Source organism: Mytilus galloprovincialis, chromosome 6 (genome assembly GCF_965363235.1).
Source record: "Mytilus galloprovincialis chromosome 6, xbMytGall1.hap1.1, whole genome shotgun sequence".
NCBI classification, from domain to species: domain Eukaryota; kingdom Metazoa; phylum Mollusca; class Bivalvia; order Mytilida; family Mytilidae; genus Mytilus; species Mytilus galloprovincialis.
The window spans coordinates 12,139,980-12,162,418 of record NC_134843.1 but is presented as its reverse complement, the minus strand read 5'-3'; the positions used below and the strand labels follow the sequence as shown (position 1 = coordinate 12,162,418).

At 32.2% G+C, this 22,439-nt stretch overlaps 1 protein-coding gene across 2 annotated transcripts in view; it reads left to right on the top strand.

The window, feature by feature from the left end:
• Window positions 1-21,199, top strand: part of LOC143078956 (neural-cadherin-like) — a 69,699-nt gene extending 48,500 nt beyond the window's left edge. For both annotated transcript variants that reach the window (XM_076254034.1, XM_076254035.1), the window contains 14 exons: window positions 480-594; window positions 1,108-1,292; window positions 2,507-2,763; window positions 3,739-4,013; window positions 4,445-4,808; window positions 5,650-5,865; window positions 6,665-6,884; window positions 7,392-7,570; window positions 7,925-8,225; window positions 8,612-8,813; window positions 13,449-13,696; window positions 14,376-14,504; window positions 15,079-15,174; window positions 15,598-21,199. In XM_076254034.1, the coding sequence (XP_076110149.1) occupies window positions 480-594; window positions 1,108-1,292; window positions 2,507-2,763; window positions 3,739-4,013; window positions 4,445-4,808; window positions 5,650-5,865; window positions 6,665-6,884; window positions 7,392-7,570; window positions 7,925-8,225; window positions 8,612-8,813; window positions 13,449-13,696; window positions 14,376-14,504; window positions 15,079-15,174; window positions 15,598-15,845 (3,035 nt within the window). In that variant the 3' untranslated portion in view covers window positions 15,846-21,199. The remainder of the gene's footprint in view (window positions 1-479; window positions 595-1,107; window positions 1,293-2,506; window positions 2,764-3,738; window positions 4,014-4,444; window positions 4,809-5,649; window positions 5,866-6,664; window positions 6,885-7,391; window positions 7,571-7,924; window positions 8,226-8,611; window positions 8,814-13,448; window positions 13,697-14,375; window positions 14,505-15,078; window positions 15,175-15,597) is intronic.
• Window positions 21,200-22,439: the final 1,240 nt, after the last annotated feature.

The following is a 22,439-nucleotide window of genomic DNA, read 5'->3' as shown; positions in this document are numbered from 1 at the left end:
GATATAGGAAGATGTGGTGTGAGTGCCAATGAGACAACTCTCCATCCAAATAATAATTTATGAAAGTAAACCATTATAGGTCAATGTACGGCCTTCAAATCTACTTTAAATTGTTGAATATAAAGAGAGCAAGGCAGCCCTCTTACCAGCAAAGTGGAAAGGGATTAATATAAATTGTAATAACTTGTTTCCCAATCCACTATAAATAAGTATGTTTAAACTGAAGAGAAACTTTTACCACATTTTGTGTTTAGAACCGATGCAAGCTATCTAGCCCATATGTGGAAGGGGGTATACTTATTTACTTCTTTATTCACCTTTTTCATGAATCTTTTGAAGTCTTTTTCTCAGGAACTACAAATTAGAGCTTTTGCAACTAAGCTTTGTGTGAGTGTTCAATATTGTAGGATGCACTTTCACATCCATGGCTCATCAACTTTCTGCTTACTTAAGTGTTAATTATTTGTTTAATGTTGTAGGTTTGTTTGGAGACATAGAAATAGGCAGAGCTAATGCTGAAGATCTAGATGATTGGGATCATAAGGATAAACTCTACGTCTTCAAAGGACCTAAGGCAATGGCACAGTTCTTCAGGTAAACCTTTTACTATGAAATATTATACTTACATCAAAGTTTTGGCCAAAATTATTATTTTTTTATTGCATTTAGAAAACAATTAGTGATGCAAAGAATTGATAAAGAAGAAATATTTAAAAAAAAAAAAAAAAAAATTAGGCACCTCCTTATTGTAAGTTTAAAATTTACACATAAAATTATCATGTTTTATCATTGTAAAAAAAATACTGACATAAATTTAAAAATGAAAAAATAATCAACATTACACTTGCAAGTGATATGCTGAATGAGTTCCAGAACAAGAAATCTTCCCTGGTTTTGTGGCATGCTACATATTTCAAAAGAGTGCATGCAAACTGAGTTTCCAATCCTTTTACAATTAAAATCTAGTTTGTAAATTATGAAATAAATGGGGAAGTAAAAACCAAAACATTCAACCAAATTTTTTTTTACTTATGATGAACATGAAATAACATTTATGAAAGGGTAAGCATGAACAACTGATCGAACATAAAACTTTATATCTTTCAGTGTAAATGAAGAAACTGGTATGATAACCATGAAGAAAGGGGTACCAGGAGGGGTATTTGATTTTAAGGTGACAGTGTATGATCATGTCGTGTTTAATAAGAAGAATGCAACAGCCTCCATTAAAGTAACAGTAAAGGAAATATCTGATAATGCTGTGTATAGCTCTGGCTCCATAAGATTAACAGGTAATTATAAGGGACTTTATTGTGTAACTTTTGAAGAGAAGGTCTTTTTATGCCCCATTTATGGGCATTATGTTTTCTGGTCTGTGCAGCCGTGCGTTCGTCTGTCCATTTGTTTGTCTGTCTGTCCCGTTTCAGGTTAAAGTTTTTGGTTGAGGTAGTTTTTGATGAAGTTGAAGTCTAATCAACTTTAATCTTAGTACACATGTTCCCTATGATATGATCGTTCTAATTTTAATGCCAAATTAGAGTTTTCACCCCCTTTTCACTGTCCACAAAACATAGAAAATGATAATGCCTATGGGGCATCTGTGTACTATGGACACATTCTTGTTGGTCTTATTTTGGTGTTGCATTAGAATATAAAACATTTTGATGGCACAACAATATTTGCACAAATCAGCAATATTGATATGAAGGGTTGATTTTGATGCCCATACTTAACCCCTGGACATAACTTTTGCATTGAATGCATGATAATAAAGTCCTGCCAAATAATCCATATTTATAGTAATGTTGATTCCAATTTTCTCAGTACATGTAGTAACTTTTCCTGGATCCAGTATCAAATTTTCAAATCTTTAAATGGGAATTAGCTATAATTTAGAAAAAATGTTAGAAAATGCTTTATTTTTGTTTCAAACTTTTAGAAATATTGAAACAAGTTTTAATTACTAAACTGAACTTGGCATCCTTATCAGAATGATATTAATACATTTAAACCTCAACTTTGTCAGAGTTTGAGAGGATTTATCTAGTGTTTTTTTTTTTAACTTACAGGTAAATTGTTTGGACAAGATAACTGAATGTCTGTGTATGTGGTTAACATAAATTTCCAGCTAAAAAACTAAAATTTAGCTGAAAGTCTACATGCTAGTGTTAAGCATTGCTGATTTATTACTTTTTTGTGTGTGTCTCTTTGACATATGCATCACACCTTTTACTGTATGCTGTAAACCAATTATTTTTGCAAGCGATTTAATTTCGTGAGTAGAAAAATAACGCAAATATAAATCTTTGAGAATATTTATAATTTGAATCTTTCCTTATTGAACTACATCAAGTCAATTAGAAAATGAGGAAATTAGATAGAGGAAAGTGTAATAGAAATGGTAAAACACGAAATAAAGTATCCATTCAAAATTGGTTAATGGTGTGCAAATCTAAAACAAGTGTAAACAACAAAACATAACATAACAAAATCCTGATCATTTTAGGTATAACAGCTGAACAGTTTATGGAAAAGCCATCCTACATGGACTCGGCAGGTAAAACACAACATTCGGAGAGTAATTACGAGAAATTTCAGAAGAAGTTAGCTGAGAAATTAGGGGTACCAGTAGAGAATGTTGATATATTTAGTGTGATGGACAATAAGACAATGCAGTATTTAGATATAAGATACGCAGCCCATGGTTCTCCATGGTACCCTCCCAGTAAAATAGATGGCATTGTTACACAGTATAAGACAGAGGTTAGTAGCTTATATACAGATATGTGTTCAGTAATAATATACTTGTTTGTGATCAGATATCTTTGATACAGTAAGTCATATGCTATGAATGGTTGCTTAAGGATGTACTTAGGTGAGGTTACGTAAAAATCAAGAAATTAAGAAACTAAAATTGATACTATAAGCTTGTAGAGCATCAATTAAGGATAAAGATAAGCTTAAAATATTGATAGGTAATGGACCTCCTTTTCGAGATATTTGAGGTTTAAAATATGGCGAGAACAGGCTGACTTGGACTTTTACCTTATATTTGCATTGGTATTATTTAAGTCTCAAAACAAAAAGAAAGAAAATCAAGAATCTTCTTAAATTTTGGTAAATGACCTTTCATGAGCTGTTAAGTCTTGTATGAAAAAATAAATGGGTGTTATGGGGCAAAATATTTTACATTGTATTGTATGGAAAAACACCAAGGAGTCAGAACATTTGATACAAATTCCAAAACCTCACCTTAGTACATCCTTAAGCCAATTTTAAAAGATCTCTTGTAACATTACAGAGAGTTAGTTTCAAGGTGTTTTTTGTAGCCATTTATAAAATTTGTCTTTGAAACTACAAGATTATGATGGAAACTATGTTCTGTAGATTCATAGTTAATTGTGCTAATTCCTGTATTGATGGGCAAAACATTTAAATGCTTAACTACAGAGCTTCAAAAAATTTGACATATTGTAGAATATTATTCTATTGGAACTATATAATGTTAAAGAAGAGGACTAACAGTATTACATTTGAAGGGCTATATAATGTTAAAGAAGAGGACTAACAGTATTACATTTGAAGGGCTATATAATGTTAAAGAAGAGGACTAACAGTATTACATTTGAAGGGCGAACAGTATCAACATCAAGTACAGATTGGCTTTTCTTTAATATTATTTTAAGACTGCTACACTAAAACACCTAACACTTTGATTTGTTTTATTTCATTCTATAGTTTGAAACAGAATCTGGCGGTAATGTTGCCATGGTGAATATAGACGAATGTTTGAAAGAGATATGCGACAGCGGAGGATGTTCCAATGTTCTGTATGTGGATGAGCATGCTCCAGTGATGATCAACACTAAAGGCAAATCGTTTGTTGGCATAGGAACAAAGATTGTAGCTGAATGTCAGTGTCTGGCCAAAAACTTCTCCAAGCCTTTGTCATGTACAGCTGGTTATTGTTTTAATGGAGGAACTTGTTTTAAAGATGACTTTGGTGATCTAAGGTATGAAATATTGTAATGTTGTAATACATTGTAGTCCAACCTATACACAAACATTCACTGTTTCAATCACAAAAATTTTGTTGATAAGCAATTTAAAAAGAATAGATAATGGTTAGTAGTAAGCACTAAATTTAAGGTTTTGGATTAACATTCTTACTGATTTAAAACTTAGGCAAATTGACTATTAAAATGATGTTTGCAAAACAATCACTTTTGAGTCTGTGACATTAAATGTTTTCGGCTATGATTTGCAGCGAATGTCCAACGAATAACAAATTTCTAGAGGCTTTTTGTAATCATACTTGGCAAAACCATGAAATCACAAATACCCATAAAGACACAATTTTTCCTTAATCCACAAATACAATGAATCCACAAAAGCCAAAATAGTTAGAATGGTCATAACACAGAAAGAATCTATATATTTTCAGCTGCTCCTGTCATAGTGAATTTAATGGTAAGCGTTGTCAACAGACCCACCATAGTTTTAACAGTGGTTATACAGTATACCAGCCATTAGCCCAGTGTGAGGACAGTATAACTAGTATTGAATTTGTCACCAAAGAAAAAAATGGACTATTGTTTTATAATGGTCCTGTTGATAAAATTAGTCCAGATCACCCTAAAGATTTTATCTCCTTGGAGTTGCGAGATGGGTACCCTGTGTTGTACATTAATCATGGAACTGGTACCTTAAAATTACAGTTGGATGGAAAAGGAAAAGATGGTATAACAAGAATGAAAGGGTTAGATGATGGAACCTGGCGTCGTATTGATCTTATTAGGAACGGACAGGTTAGAATTGTATTCATTTCAGATGTTTTATTTTTTTTTAAATACAGCTGAGTTTAGAATCCAGTTAATCAAAAAGAATCATCCAAATATCTTTTTGAAAATTTTTCTCCTGGACGTAATTTCACACAAAAAGATGTGAATATTTTCTAAATTAAGGTTGGAATGGAGTTAAGTCAAACAATGTTTTCCTCTCATTTAATGTGGTGGAGTAAAGATTTATAATTTTGTTGTCAAATTCATCAAAGATGCTAAAACTATATCAAACTATAATACTATGAAGAACAGTCACCTCAATAAATGGTAAATAACATTATAATAAAATTGAGAATGGAAATGGGGAATGTGTCAAAGAGACAACAACCCAATCGTAGAAAAAACAACAGCAGAAGGTCACCAATAGGTCTTCAATGTAGCGAGAAATTCCCACACCCGGAGGTTTCCCTCAGCTGGCCCCTAAACAAATATATACTAGTTCAGTGATAATGAACGACATACTAATTTCCAAATTGTACACAAGAAACTAAAATTAAAATAATACAAGACTAACAAAGGCCAGAGGCTCCTGACGGGACAGGCGCAAAAAATGCATATATAATTGATGTTTTTTGGCTGAAGGTTTTACAGACAGAAAGTTTTCTTCTGGAGATTATAAACAGAAAGACCATATCATTTTATTGCTGAATTGTTTAAAAGAAACAAATTATCTGAACAAATACAATTGCACTTGGTTAATTATTGAAACTTTGTATGTCATAAAAACATGATATATCTCTGACCTATCTGTAAACATTATTTAAAAAAAAACTTAAAAATAAATGTAGATATAAATATGTATTTGTAGCATGTAACTATGATTGTGGACCATTGTGCATCAGCCACCTCGTCTCAAGACAGGAAGTCATGTGAGATCAGCGGTAAAACACTGGGACGTAACAAATACCTGAATGTCAACACAGTATTACAGATGGGTGGGCGTTATAGTGTACCAGCCTTCCCTACAGGGATCACAAACCACAGATTTAATGGATGTATAAGGAACTTCTACCACAATGGAGAGGTAAATATAATAATAGTAGTAACAAACTGTAGACTTAGGCTACAGGGATTACAAACCAGATTGAATGGATATATAAGGAACTTTTATCAGAATGGAGAGGTAAATATAATAATAGTAGTAATAAACTGTAGACTTAGGCTACAGGGATCACTAATCACAGGTTTAATGGATGTATAAGGAACTTCTACCACAATGGAGAGGTAAGTATAATAATAGTAGTAACAAACTGTAGACTTAGGCTACAGGGATTACAAACCACAGATTGAATGGATGTAGAAGGAACTTTTATCAGAATGGAGAGGTAAATACTATAGAAAAAAATGTAAACAACACTTTCATGAGTTTAAAGGGCTTCTCTCGATTTACCTTCATTAAGAATGTTTGATGTTGATATTTGAGAGCCAAAATAATTAATAGAAAAATCCAACTAAAATCACATTTGTCTGAAGGAAACTCAGACCTATAATAAAATAAAAGATGATCTTTTGATAGCTGATATTACTATCACTATACCGATAATATACTTTACTACAAACATAAGATGTGAATAGTAAGATGGGACAACTCATTATCATGTAAATTAGTGAATGCAAGGACAGTTATATAGTTTATAATAGACTTAGATATTTTAGATATAGATATATACACTTCTTTTAGATAGAGAGACTTCACTAAGAGAGAGAGATTTTTTTAAGATTTAATCTTTTTAACTATTATTTCAAGTTCATTAAGATATGTGAAGAATTTATATTTACTCTTTGAATGAACTGGAGCCTTAATTGTCAATATTGATTTTCAGCTCTATGACTTACATACAAGTAAGAATCATCCTGGAGAGAATCACCAGAATGGCTGTCAGAGAGAGGACGCTATATGTGGCCGTGCTTCAATCAATAGTGTATCTAAATGTGGACAACATGGGACTTGTGAAATGGTCAATTGGTATGACAATGATGTCCAGTGTGTCTGTAATCCTGGGTATAGACCTGCAGATAAAAACTCTATAAGATGTCAGCTTGGTAAGTGTGAGCTCTCTGAAAAATATTCAATCAAAAAGTTAGTACTATGGATATATTTATTTCCGTTGGTACCATCTTTTCTGAATTTAGGAAAAGAAATATGTTTGTTGATACTTGATTTCATAACTTTTCGAATTGAAACATTGCAGACATACCAATAAGAAAGTATAATTAAGATTGGAGTAGAACACCGCTGCCCTTGCATGGTTGGAACTAGCAACCTCAGTGTTTACAGGCTAGTGATACAGTAGATGAAATACTTAGACTATACTGCCAATGAGACCCCACATCAACTTGTAGTAGTATGATATAAGATTTGTTTATTTCTCTGTTCTTATATATAACCTCTGTTCATAGTTAAATTGGACAGGTAATCTGTCTGGTCAGTCTTGTTTGCTGCCATATAAATAAAATCTTCAATAAGTCACTGAGGGTTCATATGGCTTAAATTGTAAACAGAAACATGCACACTTTCATGTACTTAACTTGGAATGCTATCTTTTTTAGCAACCACTGTAAGAGATTTCAATACATCTGCCTTCATGGTATGGGATCTGAAGGACCAATTTTTAACGAGTAGACATCCACAGAAGTTAAGTCTACAGCTACGATTCAGGACCAGAGATTTTGATGGAGGAGTATTACTACATCTTCCTTCCACTGGAAATGAATTCATTACACTGGAGGTAAGATCAGGATCATCTTTAAAATGAAGTAGACTCAGGCCAATGTGATACCCAAAAAAATCCCATTATCCAATATATTCTAATAGACGATAAATTAAATATTCATCAATATTCTACAATAATAAGTATACCCTATCTGAGATGTTACTAGCCCTGACTACTGCTATATATAGGAAAGGGGTGGAATGATTTTTATTAGAACTTTTAAAGTCTTTATATCTTCACGATATTCAATTAAAAATACTGCAAAAGCAAAAACTGAAAAAGTGTATTATAATTTTTACAAGACGAACATAAGTAGCATTAAATGATTTAAACCTTTAAAATGTATAATCACTTTTTTTTTCATTTCAGATTGTAAATAACCATGTCCAGGGTAGATATAACTTAGGAAGCCATGATAGTTCTGTTAGTAATGTTATAGCATTGTCAGAAGCTGTGGCTAACAATGGACAATGGCATACTGTTACACTGACCAGGTCTGGACAATGGATTCAACTCAAAATGGACAGTGGTGAAGGCCGTTTCTTCAATGAGACATTCGACAACACATACAATGGAAAGTCTTTCATGCTAAGTAGAGACAGAATTGTGTCTGGATCCAGAGTAGTGTGGGATCCCAATGCAAGATTTGAAGCTCGAGGTCTTAGTGATAGTAAGTTTAAGTTTATACATGTATATATATATATTGTCCTAGGTGAAAAGAAATATTTAGGCTTTTTACTATATTTTTTTTAGAAGTTAGGGGAAAAATAATTTCTGTTAAATAATTGATAAAAAAGGGTTTTGTTGTTAAATTCCTTAAGTGAGATAATGGATTTGATATATAGAATAAAGTTTATTCTGCACAGTATCTACATCTTTAATCTGTGTCAGATATGTTTCTTCAATAGTCACTTGAGTTCAAATAGTTTAAATCTTAAAATACTTTGTTTCTACTGTGATAAAACTATATTATATTCAAAGTTTACTCTTCTCTTACCTCGGATAAATTTAATTTAAAATAACGGTCTTATCATAGATTTGTTTCTTTCAACACAGCCTGTGTAACTGATATCAGAGTAGACAACAAATGGTTCCCTATGAAGATGGAAGAGAGTACCGAAAGTCCTTCAGCTGTGATGACCATCAGTTCTAATGTCAGAATGGGATGTTATCGACCTGACTGCAATGGTGTTGTATGTCAAGCTGGCAAACCAATTAGAAAGGAATGTTACCCCTTATGGGGCACCTATGAGTGCAGGTAATAATACTTTGTAATAATACATAGATACAACTGATGTTTAATAAACAATTGTCAATGTTGTTAACATTCTCATTTTTTAGCTCACCTGGCCCGAAGGGCCAAGTGAGCTTTTCCCATCACTTTGCGTCCGGCGTCGTCCGTCGTTGTCCTGCATCCGGCGTTAACTTTTACAAAAATCTTCTCCTCTGAAACTACTGGGCCAAATTAATCCAAACTTGGCCACAATCATCATTGGGATATCTAGTTTAAAAAATGTGTCCGGTGACCCGGCCAACCAACCAAGATGGCCGCCATGGCTAAAAATAGAACATAGGGGTAAAATGCAGTTTTTGGTTTATAACTCAAAAACCAAAGCATTTAGAGCAAATCTGACAAGGTAAAATTGTCTATCAGGTCAAGATCTATCTGCCCTGAAATTTTCAGATGAATCGGACAACCAGTTGTTGGATTGCTGCCCCTAAATTGGTAATTTAAAGGAAATTTTACTGTTTTTGGTTATTATCTTGAATATTATTATAGATAGAGATAAACTGTAAACAGCAATAATGTTCAGCAAAGTAAGATTTACAAATAAGTCAACATGACCGAAATGGTCAGTTGACCCCTTTAGGAGTAATTGCCCTTAATGGTCAATTTTTAACCATTTTTCGTAAATCTTAGTAATCTTTTACAAAAATCTTCTCCTCTGAAACTACTGGGCCAAAATTAATCCAAACTTGGCCACAATCATCTTTGGGGTATTTAGTTTAAAAAATGTGTCCGGTGACCCGGCCATCCAACCAAGATGGCCACCATGGCTAAAAATAGAACATAGGGGTAAAATGCAGTTTTTGGCTTATAACTCAAAAACTGAAGCATTTAGAGCAAATCTGACAAGGGTAAAATTGTTTATCAGGTCAAGATCTATCTGCCTTGAAATTTTCAGATGAATTGGACAACCCGTTGTTGGGTTGCTGCCCCTAAATTGGTAATTTAAAGGAAATTTTACTTTTTTTGGTTATTATCTTGAATATTATTATAGATAGAGATAAACTGTAAACAGCAATAATGTTCAGCAAAGTAAGATTTACAAATAAGTCAAACCGACCGAAATGGTCAGTTGACCCCTTTAGGAGTTATTGCTCTTTATAGTCAATGTTTAACCATTTTTCGTAAATCTTAGTAATCTTTTACAAAAATCCTCTCCTCTGAAACTACTGGGCCAAATTAATCCAAACTTGGCCACAATCATCTTTGGGGTATCTAGTTTAAAAAATGTGTCCGGTGACCCGGCCAACCAACCAAGATGGCCGCCATGGCTAAAAATAGAACATAGGGGTAAAATGCAGTTTTTGGTTTATAACTCAAAAACCAAAGCATTTAGAGCAAATCTGACAAGGTAAAATTGTCTATCAGGTCAAGATCTATCTGCCCTGAAATTTTCAGATGAATCGGACAACCAGTTGTTGGATTGCTGCCCCTAAATTGGTAATTTAAAGGAAATTTTACTGTTTTTGGTTATTATCTTGAATATTATTATAGATAGAGATAAACTGTAAACAGCAATAATGTTCAGCAAAGTAAGATTTACAAATAAGTCAACATGACCGAAATGGTCAGTTGACCCCTTTAGGAGTAATTGCCCTTAATGGTCAATTTTTAACCATTTTTCGTAAATCTTAGTAATCTTTTACAAAAATCTTCTCCTCTGAAACTACTGGGCCAAAATTAATCCAAACTTGGCCACAATCATCTTTGGGGTATTTAGTTTAAAAAATGTGTCCGGTGACCCGGCCATCCAACCAAGATGGCCACCATGGCTAAAAATAGAACATAGGGGTAAAATGCAGTTTTTGGCTTATAACTCAAAAACTGAAGCATTTAGAGCAAATCTGACAGGGTAAAATTGTTTATCAGGTCAAGATCTATCTGCCTTGAAATTTTCAGATGAATTGGACAACCCGTTGTTGGGTTGCTGCCCCTAAATTGGTAATTTAAAGGAAATTTTACTTTTTTTGGTTATTATCTTGAATATTATTATAGATAGAGATAAACTGTAAACAGCAATAATGTTCAGCAAAGTAAGATTTACAAATAAGTCAAACCGACCGAAATGGTCAGTTGACCCCTTTAGGAGTTATTGCTCTTTATAGTCAATTTTTAACCATTTTTCGTAAATCTTAGTAATCTTTTACAAAAATCCTCTCCTCTGAAACTACTGGGCCAAATTAATCCAAACTTGGCCACAATCATCTTTGGGGTATATAGTTTAAAAAATGTGTCCGGTGACCCGGCCATCCAACCAAGATGGCTGCCATGGCTAAAAATAGAACATAGGGGTAAAATGCAGTTTTTGGTTTATAACTCAAAAACCAAAGCATTTAGAGCAAATCTGACAAGGTAAAATTGTCTATCAGGTCAAGATCTATCTGCCCTGAAATTTTCAGATGAATCGGACAACCAGTTGTTGGATTGCTGCCCCTAAATTGGTAATTTAAAGGAAATTTTACTGTTTTTGGTTATTATCTTGAATATTATTATAGATAGAGATAAACTGTAAACAGCAATAATGTTCAGCAAAGTAAGATTTACAAATAAGTCAACATGACCGAAATGGTCAGTTGACCCCTTTAGGAGTAATTGCCCTTAATGGTCAATTTTTAACCATTTTTCGTAAATCTTAGTAATCTTTTACAAAAATCTTCTCCTCTGAAACTACTGGGCCAAAATTAATCCAAACTTGGCCACAATCATCTTTGGGGTATTTAGTTTAAAAAATGTGTCCGGTGACCCGGCCATCCAACCAAGATGGCCACCATGGCTAAAAATAGAACATAGGGGTAAAATGCAGTTTTTGGCTTATAACTCAAAAACTGAAGCATTTAGAGCAAATCTGACAGGGTAAAATTGTTTATCAGGTCAAGATCTATCTGCCTTGAAATTTTCAGATGAATTGGACAACCCGTTGTTGGGTTGCTGCCCCTAAATTGGTAATTTAAAGGAAATTTTACTTTTTTTGGTTATTATCTTGAATATTATTATAGATAGAGATAAACTGTAAACAGCAATAATGTTCAGCAAAGTAAGATTTACAAATAAGTCAAACCGACCGAAATGGTCAGTTGACCCCTTTAGGAGTTATTGCTCTTTATAGTCAATTTTTAACCATTTTTCGTAAATCTTAGTAATCTTTTACAAAAATCCTCTCCTCTGAAACTACTGGGCCAAATTAATCCAAACTTGGCCACAATCATCTTTGGGGTATATAGTTTAAAAAATGTGTCCGGTGACCCGGCCATCCAACCAAGATGGCTGCCATGGCTAAAAATAGAACATAGGGGTAAAATACAGTTTTTGGTTTATAACTCAAAAACCAAAGCATTAAGAGCAAATCTGACAAGGGTAATATTGTTTATCAGGTCAAGATCTATCTGCCCTGAAATTTTCAGATGAATCGGACAACCCGTTGTTGGGTTGCTGACCCTAAATTGGTAATTTTAAGGAAACTTTACTGTTTTGGGTTATAATCTTGAATATTATTATAGATAGAGATAAACTGTAAACAGCAATAATGTACAGCAAAGTAAGATTTACAAATAAGTCAACTTGACTGAAATGGTCAATTGACCCCCTAAATTTGTGAATTTTTACTAACATTTTCCACTGAAACTACTGGGCCAAGTTCATAATAGATAGAGATAATTGTAAGCAGCAAGAATGTTCAGTAAAGTAAGATGTACACACACATCACCATCACCAAAACACAATTTTGTCATGAATCCATCTGCTTCCTTTGTTTAATATTCACATAGACCAAGGTGAGCGACACAGGCTCTTTAGAGCCTCTAGTTTCATGTACAAGTGTTTACTTGATTTGATAAAGTTCTGATAAACCCATAATTTCATATGTTCTTTTGAATAAGATTTCTTTCAGTATAAGGGGGCCGAGTGGTAAAAGTAGAAGTTACTACTGTAACCACTAGCCAGTCAACATTGAGGTTTTGAGTTCAAACCTCGACTCCAATCTCAATTGACTATGATTGTCAGTATTCCTATCAAAGGTGGGTGGTTTTCTCCGGGCACTCTGACTTCCACCACCAATGAAAAAACCACCAAGAAATAGCCCAAAAGCTGTGCTTAAAAGTGTCAATAAAACACAGAAAATCAAATCATATCTTTCAGGGTAAAATCCACCAACCGAAACCTGTTGTAAGTTCATACTGAACACCGCCAATTTATTGAAATAAACATTACACTTTTCCGTCCTGAATTCTTATTTACTAGTTACTGGCACAGCTATAAAATGTTCAAAATGGTGTCTTTTTAAGATGTTGATAATAGAGAGAACTGTATTGAACTATAATGCTGGAGCACAGAAACTAAATATTTTATAATAGATGAAGTGAGAGAAGTGAACAAATTATTGAATAAACATGACATCCTACAAATGATATTTTTACAGTAAAAAGTAAGAAAACATCATTGCATCAACACTATTCTATTGTTAAGACCATATGTTGATTTCGAGATGTATGTTTGTATTTGCTGTTATTCTGTCTTATTGACATGTATCCACATCTTGTATTCATATCAATCTATCAAGTAAACTTTTGTGAGTTCCATTGAATATTTTTATATATGTTTTATATTCAGATGTCCAAATCACAGTACACCAATATCTAGTGTTGCCTGTGATAAGATTCTTTATTGTAAAGCAAAGAATCCGTGTTATTCTGGTGGAAAGTGTATAGAGCTTCCATTCCCTAAGACATTCCGTTGTAAATGTCCACCTGGATGGACCGGAGAACTATGTAATCAACAAGCCATTGCAGAGGTAGCACAAGGAGGGGTCACAACAGAACTACTGGTCATTATATTTGTCAGCATATTTGCAGTATCTTGTAAGTGTGATATACCACTGTTATTCTATAATTATAGATTATCGTTGTTCATCATAACAAAGTTAATTTTCTTCCTTGAGCTGGTACGGCCAATGTAGAAAAGCAATCGAGTCGAGGTGACCAATGAGCATCGTTTATCGCTCTTTTACCTGTGACGACTGGCACGAGAGTCCTTAGTTTCTAGCAATAATTTTTCATATCACTCTACTGTGATGAGAAAGGAAATTGTCAGTTAGTGAGATCAAAGGAAAATTTTGTAAAATAGTGACAATACCCTTTATAGTAGCATACACAGGGATCCTCTTTCATTCAGTTTAGGTTACACAAAGAGGCAGCACCCATGACCTACTAGTTATTATATTTGTCATCAAACATTGCAGCATTGTATAAATTTGATACATCCTATTAACTATTATAATGACTCTGGATTCAGGAACTTACTGTGGTTTTTTGTTAACATATACAGTGAAAATATATTGACAGGTTGTTAGTTGTTCGTATTATTGTAATAAAACAATGCATTAAACTAATTTGATTCTATGAAAATGATAGATTATCAAGTTCTATTGCCAGTGATAATAAATAGCATTCCTGTTTTGAACATCAAACTAGCCTTATATTTTCAAAGATAGCCATAATAGGATTCCAATTTATATCAAGCTTAACTTTATAATTTCAGTGATAGCTTTGATAGCGTTCCTGTTAATAACTCGGTGTAACAAGAGAGAAGGAGATAAGTCTATACTGTACGATGATCAGTATGATGACATCAGAGAAAATGTTATTGATCATGATGAGCAAGGAGCAGGTAAATTTTGATTTAAAGAGTGTTAAATTCATGTCATTTTTGGGGCCCTTTATAGCTTGATTTCGGTGTAAGCCATGGCTCCGTGATGAAGACCTTACTTTGTCCTATTATAGTTTACTTTTATAAATTGTGATTTGAATAGAGAGTTGTCTCATTGGCACTCATACCACATCTTCTTTTATATCTATCATCTATTTGACTCAAATTCTAATATTTGATTTATAACATATTAAAACATATAACCAATTACAAGAAGTCGAAAATAAACAATTAACAATGCATGGGTTCAATGATATGTATGAGTATTTTGTGTGTACTTTTGTCTAGAAGCCATCTAAAAAGAAAACACCAGGATGACCTCCCTCAACTGCCAATGGTCATATTACCTGATATAAATACAAACATTATTATAAAATATGGTGCTCACATTTTAGACATTATTACATAGCTAAGCTTTTATTGTTTTGAAGTTTGGGGTTTCACTTTTTACTCTTATGCTTGTACTTATGACCATTAATAAAATGTTCTATCTGTTTTACTTAGGCTACATTGAATGTTATTTTTTTTTTAATAGGTGAAGAAGACAAAGACATATATGATGTTTCCAGATTACGTAGAGCAGATATGCCATACATGGATAAAGGTTACATGTTACTGCCAAATGGGAAAGGTAAAATCAATTCTTGTCCTGGTGTCTAGTAAATAGGTCTTAATTATTGTCAGTTTTATGTAGACAATGAAAAATTAAAAATATTTATATTAAAAATTAGATGTACCATTACACTGTACAACAAAAAAAAAAGAATGAGAACCAAATGCCTATAAATGGTCATGCTATCATGTGTACTAGATATATGTTATTCAATGTTTGTCTGTAAAATCCTATAAGTGGCACTTCTTGTGATGTACGTGTATCTTAATTGCCATGATAGAAATTATACAAAACTATAGTATGCAATCAGAGTAGCATGGATAAAAAAAATGTACCGCTTTTTCACAAAAATGTGTCAGTGCAAACACAAATTTATCTAAAGCAAACAAACAAAAATTTTACATATGTTCATTGGCTTAAAAGTCGATTGTTTTATTTTAGGTCCTTATGGAGAGGGCGTAGAGCATTTTATTCACGACAGACTAGACAAAGCAGATGAAGATGGTCCTCCACATGATAATGTCATGGAGTTTGCCTACGAGGGTGGGGACACAGACGTTGGTTCTCTTAGTTCTCTAAACACATCAACTGATGGGGACCAAGACTATAATTATTTAGAGGACTGGGGTCCAAAATTTTCTAAGTTGGCAAATATGTATGGAGGGGGAGAGGGAGAGGACGATTTGTAGCATGAGATGACCAAAGACATTTGCACCCCTAATCATTACATTGTATTTAGAGGAGATTTAATCTCAGACCATATATGATCATTATAGATTTGATGTATTAACATAATGAGATCAAATCTCATTTAAAAAACATATGTGTCATTATCAACCACTTCATACATGTTAAACTCTAGATGTAACATACAGAAATACACAATTCAGTTTTTTACATGAACAATTTCCTTTGTAAATATGTGATCACAATCAACCAGTTCATACATGTTAAACTCTAGAAATTCACCAATCAGTTTTCTACATGAAAAATTTCCTTAAATATGTGATACAAGAAGATAAGCTGTTCTTATGTAAAGAAATGTTCAAGCTACATTATATCAGAAATACAAGATAAACTAAAAAAGACATTAGAACAGTCTGTCTTGTTGTATTCGTATATATTTAGTCGTACGTACATAAACTGGGGAAATATTTAACATTCCGAAGAAAATGGAGACAATGTATGTGAGATCATAAACTAAAGATAATCATTGATCATTACTATGGGTATATTTAATCCTTTATGTCATGTTTATTACATGCAAAACAATACTGATATATATTGTTTACTCAAATGAAAAATCAAAGTAGTATTATACAACTCAGTGATTGAGAATATTTGAACTCATAATATGACGTCCACTTGTGAAATGACATTTGTACATCGGAATTGAAGACTTGAAAGAGTTTAGTGCAAAGAAGGGTTGATTCTTATCAAAGGAAGTCTTTAAAAGCAAAGTTTTAATTAATCATAAGGCTTTATACCATTTATATGTGATCAAAGATTTTTTTGGTTAATATAAATGAAAGTTTTGACATCAGTCATGTATCTAATCAATCATGTTTTTCGAAACATGATATATCAGACCAAATATTATCACATGTATTTGAAATCAAATCAATTTTGATGCTGTGTTACAACATATAATCATTATTATTATCATTGTCCAAATGTTTTCTATTTTTGATACCATCAAATCATACATCGAATGAGACATTTTTTGCCTTTCATGAATTGTTATAAGACACCCGATTAATGGTACAGTTCTATTTTAAGATAAATGAGTATTTTTGCAAAATGTGTATGGGTTTCTTTGACTTCTAAGTATTAGCTTTCTTAAAAGTCATGTAATTCTACTATTAATACTTTATTCAATTTTTAAAGACTTGCAACCCTTCCATACATGTTTTGGAAAATAACCCAGTCTAAAACAATCTGAGAATATGTCTTTTTGTCGAGCCTGCAACTTTTGTTGCAGAAAGCTCGACATAGGGATAGTGATCCGGCGGCGGCGGCGGCGGTGTTAGCTCACTTCTTAAAAGCTTTATATTTTAGAAGGTGGAAGACCTGGATGCTTCATAGTTTGTATATAGATGCTTCATGTTACGAAGTTTCCGTCAGTCACATGTCCAATGTCCTTGACCTCATTTTCATGGTTCAGTGACCACTTGAAAAAAAAGTTCAAATTTTTTGTAATATTGAATTCTCTCTTATTATAAGTAATAGGATAACTATATTTGATATGTGCGTACCTTGCAAGGTCCTCATGTCTGTCAGACAGTTTTCACTTGACCTCGACCTCATTTCATGGATCAGTGAACAAGGTTAAGTTTTGGTGGTCAAGTCCATATCTCAGATACTATAAGCAATAGGGCTAGTATATTCGGTGTATGGAAGGACTGTAAGGTGTACATGTCCAACTGGCAGGTGTCATCTGACCTTGACCTCATTTTCATGGTTCAGTGGTTATAGTTAAATTTTTGTGTTTTGGTCTGTTTTTCTCATACTATATGCAATAGGTCTTCTATATTTGTTGTATGGAATGATTGTAAGGTGTACATGTCTAACGAGCATAGTCATGTGACCTTGACCCCATTTTCATGGTTCAGTGGTTATAGTTAAATTTTTGAGTTTTGGTCTTTTTATCTAAAACTATATGCCATAGGTCAACTATATTTGGTGTATGGAAACATTTCATGATCTTTATGTCAGTCGCGCAGGTTTTATTAGACCGTGACCTCATTTTCACGGTTTATTGCACAGTGTTAAGTTTTGTGTTTTGGTCTATTTTTCTTAAACTATAAGTAATGGGTCAACTATATATGTTGTATAGAAGCATTGTTAGCTGTACATGTCTGCCTGGCATGGTTTATCTGACCTTGACCTCATTTTCAAGGTTCATTGGTCTTTGTTTAGTTATCTTGGTTAATGTTAAGCTTATATGACAGTTGTAATAAAGCTTAGCTGTATACTTAGGACTATCAACATAATATCAATAATTATAGTATAGAAGGCGAGACATTTCAGCGTGTGCACTCTTGTTTTATTATTATACCCCACCTAGCAATGGACTTACAAGCTTGATAATTTCTTGCCAATAATTACCATGGTTACTACATATGTCGTACAAGTAGTAATGCCTTAATTTGAATGTTTTTGGCCAAAATGTTACTAAAAATAGCATTACAAAAAAGTGCTGTCATTTAGCTCAATATTGCTGTTTGAAATTTAAGTTAGATATTTGTGAATATATACGTGTCAGATAATTTTTTTTTCTGCTTGGCAACAAAAGCAAATTTAAATTGCAGAAATAGAGTAGGTTGTGAGAATAGTGCAATATCACATAGTTGTGTTGTGTTGTAGATTTATATTGTAGATTTTTAGTTGCAATAACTCAGCAATGTAAGTTGTCTCTATAAGTCAGTATTATTTTCAAGGTTGTGGCAATATTTTACATTTTTTTTTTTCTAAAAATTTTTTTTTTTACAGATTTTTCATTTGGTTCGTATATGCTAGAACTGTTCTGTTAGCCTTGGCATAGCTAAGGTAGCATTAACCTTCCGTCAATAAATCTGTTTTGTAATATTTTTTTCTTAAAAAGTATGTTCAAGTTGTGGCCAGCTTTCATAGATACTTGCTTTTTTCGTATTGTAAACTTTCTAATGTGAACCATGATGATAAAAAGATCTGTATTTATAAAATATACAATTTAGAACATAATAATGCTCCAATACCAAAAATGAAGTACATGTATTAGAATTTCATGTGCTGTTTAAAATTATAATTCATATAGGGGTAATTAGCATTCTTCATATACATATCAAGCTGTCAATCGCCAAAATTGTAGAATTTTTGTCACAGAGATATCGTTGTTTGTTGTTTTTATGATGCATGTATAGTTCTGAAATTCTAGACTAGCAGTCATATATACATATATACTGCAAGAATTTGGAGATCTAAGTACTGTGAGAATGTATACATGTTGGAAAAAAAGGTTGTGAATAGTTTGAATTTTATTGTTAGAATAATGTTTTTTTTCTTCAAATTGTGCTATAGATGTAGTTAAATCTTGGCTTTTTCTGTATTTACAGATTTTGTCTTCTGTCCTTAAACCTCATTTTGTAATATGTCATTTTACCAAATACATGTACCTGAAACTAAATTAAATACTTTTACATCAAGTTAACATAATTGTACTTTATTTTTATTGTTTAAAGACTGCAGTGATCTCTACATGTTTTTTGGGTATTTTACATATGGTTGTGGTCTCCATTTATTCATAGTTGCACTTGAATTAATTGAACTAAATATTTATTTTGTTCAGAAAAATAAATAATATTTTGTCTTACATTTTTTGTAATGAAAGTTATTACAGAAATTTAAATTCCATTATTTAGACTTTCAAAATAGCAAATTAAAACAAAATTGGGTGGTTCTTTTTCTATACTTGTTTTATAGTTACAAATTTACATACGAGAATTGGGAGCAAGTTAAGTATGAATGAAGTTATTAATATATACAGTGTGCATTTGTGTAATTACGTGCTTTTGTATATAGGAAAGAAAATATTTTGTGAGCCAATCAAGATAAGCTCTGTTTTCATTAAAACTATATTATTCAGTTTAAATGACTATCTTTTCAACTTATGTCTTTTCCATCAATAGAGAAGATCAAGCACAATTAGTGTGTGATGATGTGTTTGGTGAAAACAGAGAACTTCTTGATGTTAACATGTTGAGCTAGATATTGTGCAAGTTATTGTTATATCATTTTTCATATCTTATTAATAATTTATTCATTTTAATTATGATTTGCATGTTGTTAATTTAAAATCATCTTGCATTCCACTTTATAAATTAAATGAAGTATGTGTCCTGTCCTCAACTACAAGCATCTGTCTCTACTTAGAACATTTATTTTCTTCTTTACTTACAGAATGAGTATTGAGACTGATAGTGTGATCTTTTCAGGCCACTTAATGGAATATTAAATTATTTGTACTGTTCCAGAGCTAATTAGGGAGATAAAGAATAGAAATAGAGCAAGATGAAAGTCTCTGAAGTTAAATTATTTATTTTCCTTTCAAATTTACAGAAGGAACATGTTTAATCTGATAAACTATTGCTGACTGAATTAGTCTTCCTTGTTATTTTATAAAAAGAAGAATCAATTTATCTAAGCATGTATAAAATCTTTACTTATTAATTAACATTATTTGTCATCATAGTACCTTTAAAGTGCTATACTTCACCTAACATTGTAATCTGAGGTAATGATTAAGTTATCTCCCCTTTTATTATGTATCATTGATCATCTTCCATAATCCTTCCATTGTAGAGGGTAATAATTCATTACAATCTAGTCATGTACAAACTTGTGCTTATTTTACCGTAAATGGTGCTTCCATGTTGATTGTGTATACATGTTCAGTGCACATTGTACAGCACACATATCACATTTACATTTTGTATTCATTCATCACGACTTTATATCAACACCCCCATGACACACAAAAAAAATCAGCATTTCATACTTTTGTAGTGATTTTTTTACTGTTATTCCATTTTCTAATTTAAATTTTGTTTATTTTATATACTTTTTTATGAAAATGCATAATTTATTCAAAGTATTATTCCATTATTTTCATGAACAACACATTTGTATTAAAATATATATGCTGTACGTCAGTATCTTATCAACTTCAAAAGACTTGTCTCTAATGTCCATTTCAAAATATTGCATTACACAACAAATTTTCAATCATTTTGATATATTTGTAAATATAATATATTAAATAAAGCTGTCATAGTTTCATTCATTTGAAAAGGCAATATTAATTTTTTTGTACAGTGATTTTTTTTTAATAAGACATGACACAAACAATTCTTATTTTAAATAACTTGTGTGTATGTTATTACCAATGTAACTTAATATTATTTCTGTTGTCATGGGGATGTTGATATGTAAATTAAGTTAGGACCTATTTTTAGTATCTTAATTTTTTCCACATTTGGAGTAAAATAAAGTGATGAAAGAACTATGACTTGTTTTTTGCTTCAGTAAATTGTGTTACTAGTAGAAGTGAATGAGACTGAGGGTGATAACAAGGGATGCCACATAAATTTTAGCCCACCAGGACTAAAGAGATATAAGAAGATGTGGTATGACTGCAAATGAGACAACTCTCCATCCAAGTCACAATTTGTAAAAGAAAAATCACTATAGGTCAAAGTATGGTCTTCAGCATGGAGCCTTGACTCACATCTAACAGTAAGCTATAAAGGGCCCCAAAAAATGACTTGTGCAAAACAATTCAAACAGGAGAAACAAGGTCCATTTTACCCCACCATGACTAAAGGTCCATGTTAGCTTTATATTTACAATATGGTGACCACTATACATTTTAAAAGATATTTTCACCAAATGGCAAGATGTACATGTGTATGTATAGTTGTACACAGTAATCTACTTCATTGATACACAATTTTCTTAAATTTCATGCTCCAATTTCCTAGCTTATAATTCAGGATGGATTTTGTAAACTTATTTTTGATCAAAATGAACTGAAGACCATTATACAATAATTTGACCATATATATTATTTCTAGGAGAGAATCCATGAAAAAAAGTAAAATAACAAAAATACCTAACTCCGAGGAAAATTCAAAATGAGAAGTCTGTTATTATCTAATGGCAAAATCAAAAGCTCAAACACATTAAACAAATGGATAACAACTGTCAAATTTCTGACAGGGTCTTGTTTTTTTAACCTTGGAAGTCACAAAACATAATTTCTATTTTGTGTATAGCCTGCAAGACAGATATTACAATCCAGCAGCAGAAACATCAAAATCTATTTGTATAAAGTTTATGATTTAGAAGGAAAAAGACCTGGATGCTTCATTTCTTGTATGTAGGTACCTTATGTTATGTTCTTTCCTTCTGTCAAATTTCCAGTCCTTGACCTCATTTAAATGGTTATGGGACTGATTTAAAAAAGATGTGAAATACTTACTTACTATGCGTAATAGGATAACTATATTTGGTATATGGCTTCTTTACAATTTTGTAGATTATGATGCACTTTGTAAATACAATTTATTCACAAACCAATTGCAATCACACCTCTTTTGGAGAAATGTGTAATATTCTTAGACATTCATGATTGTTTTGATTACCTACTGGTCCCCAGATATGATCTGCAAGTAATGACATCTCATAGACACAACTTACGAATTTTACCTGTGTAAAAACTGGCAAATTGAATTTTCAGACTCAAA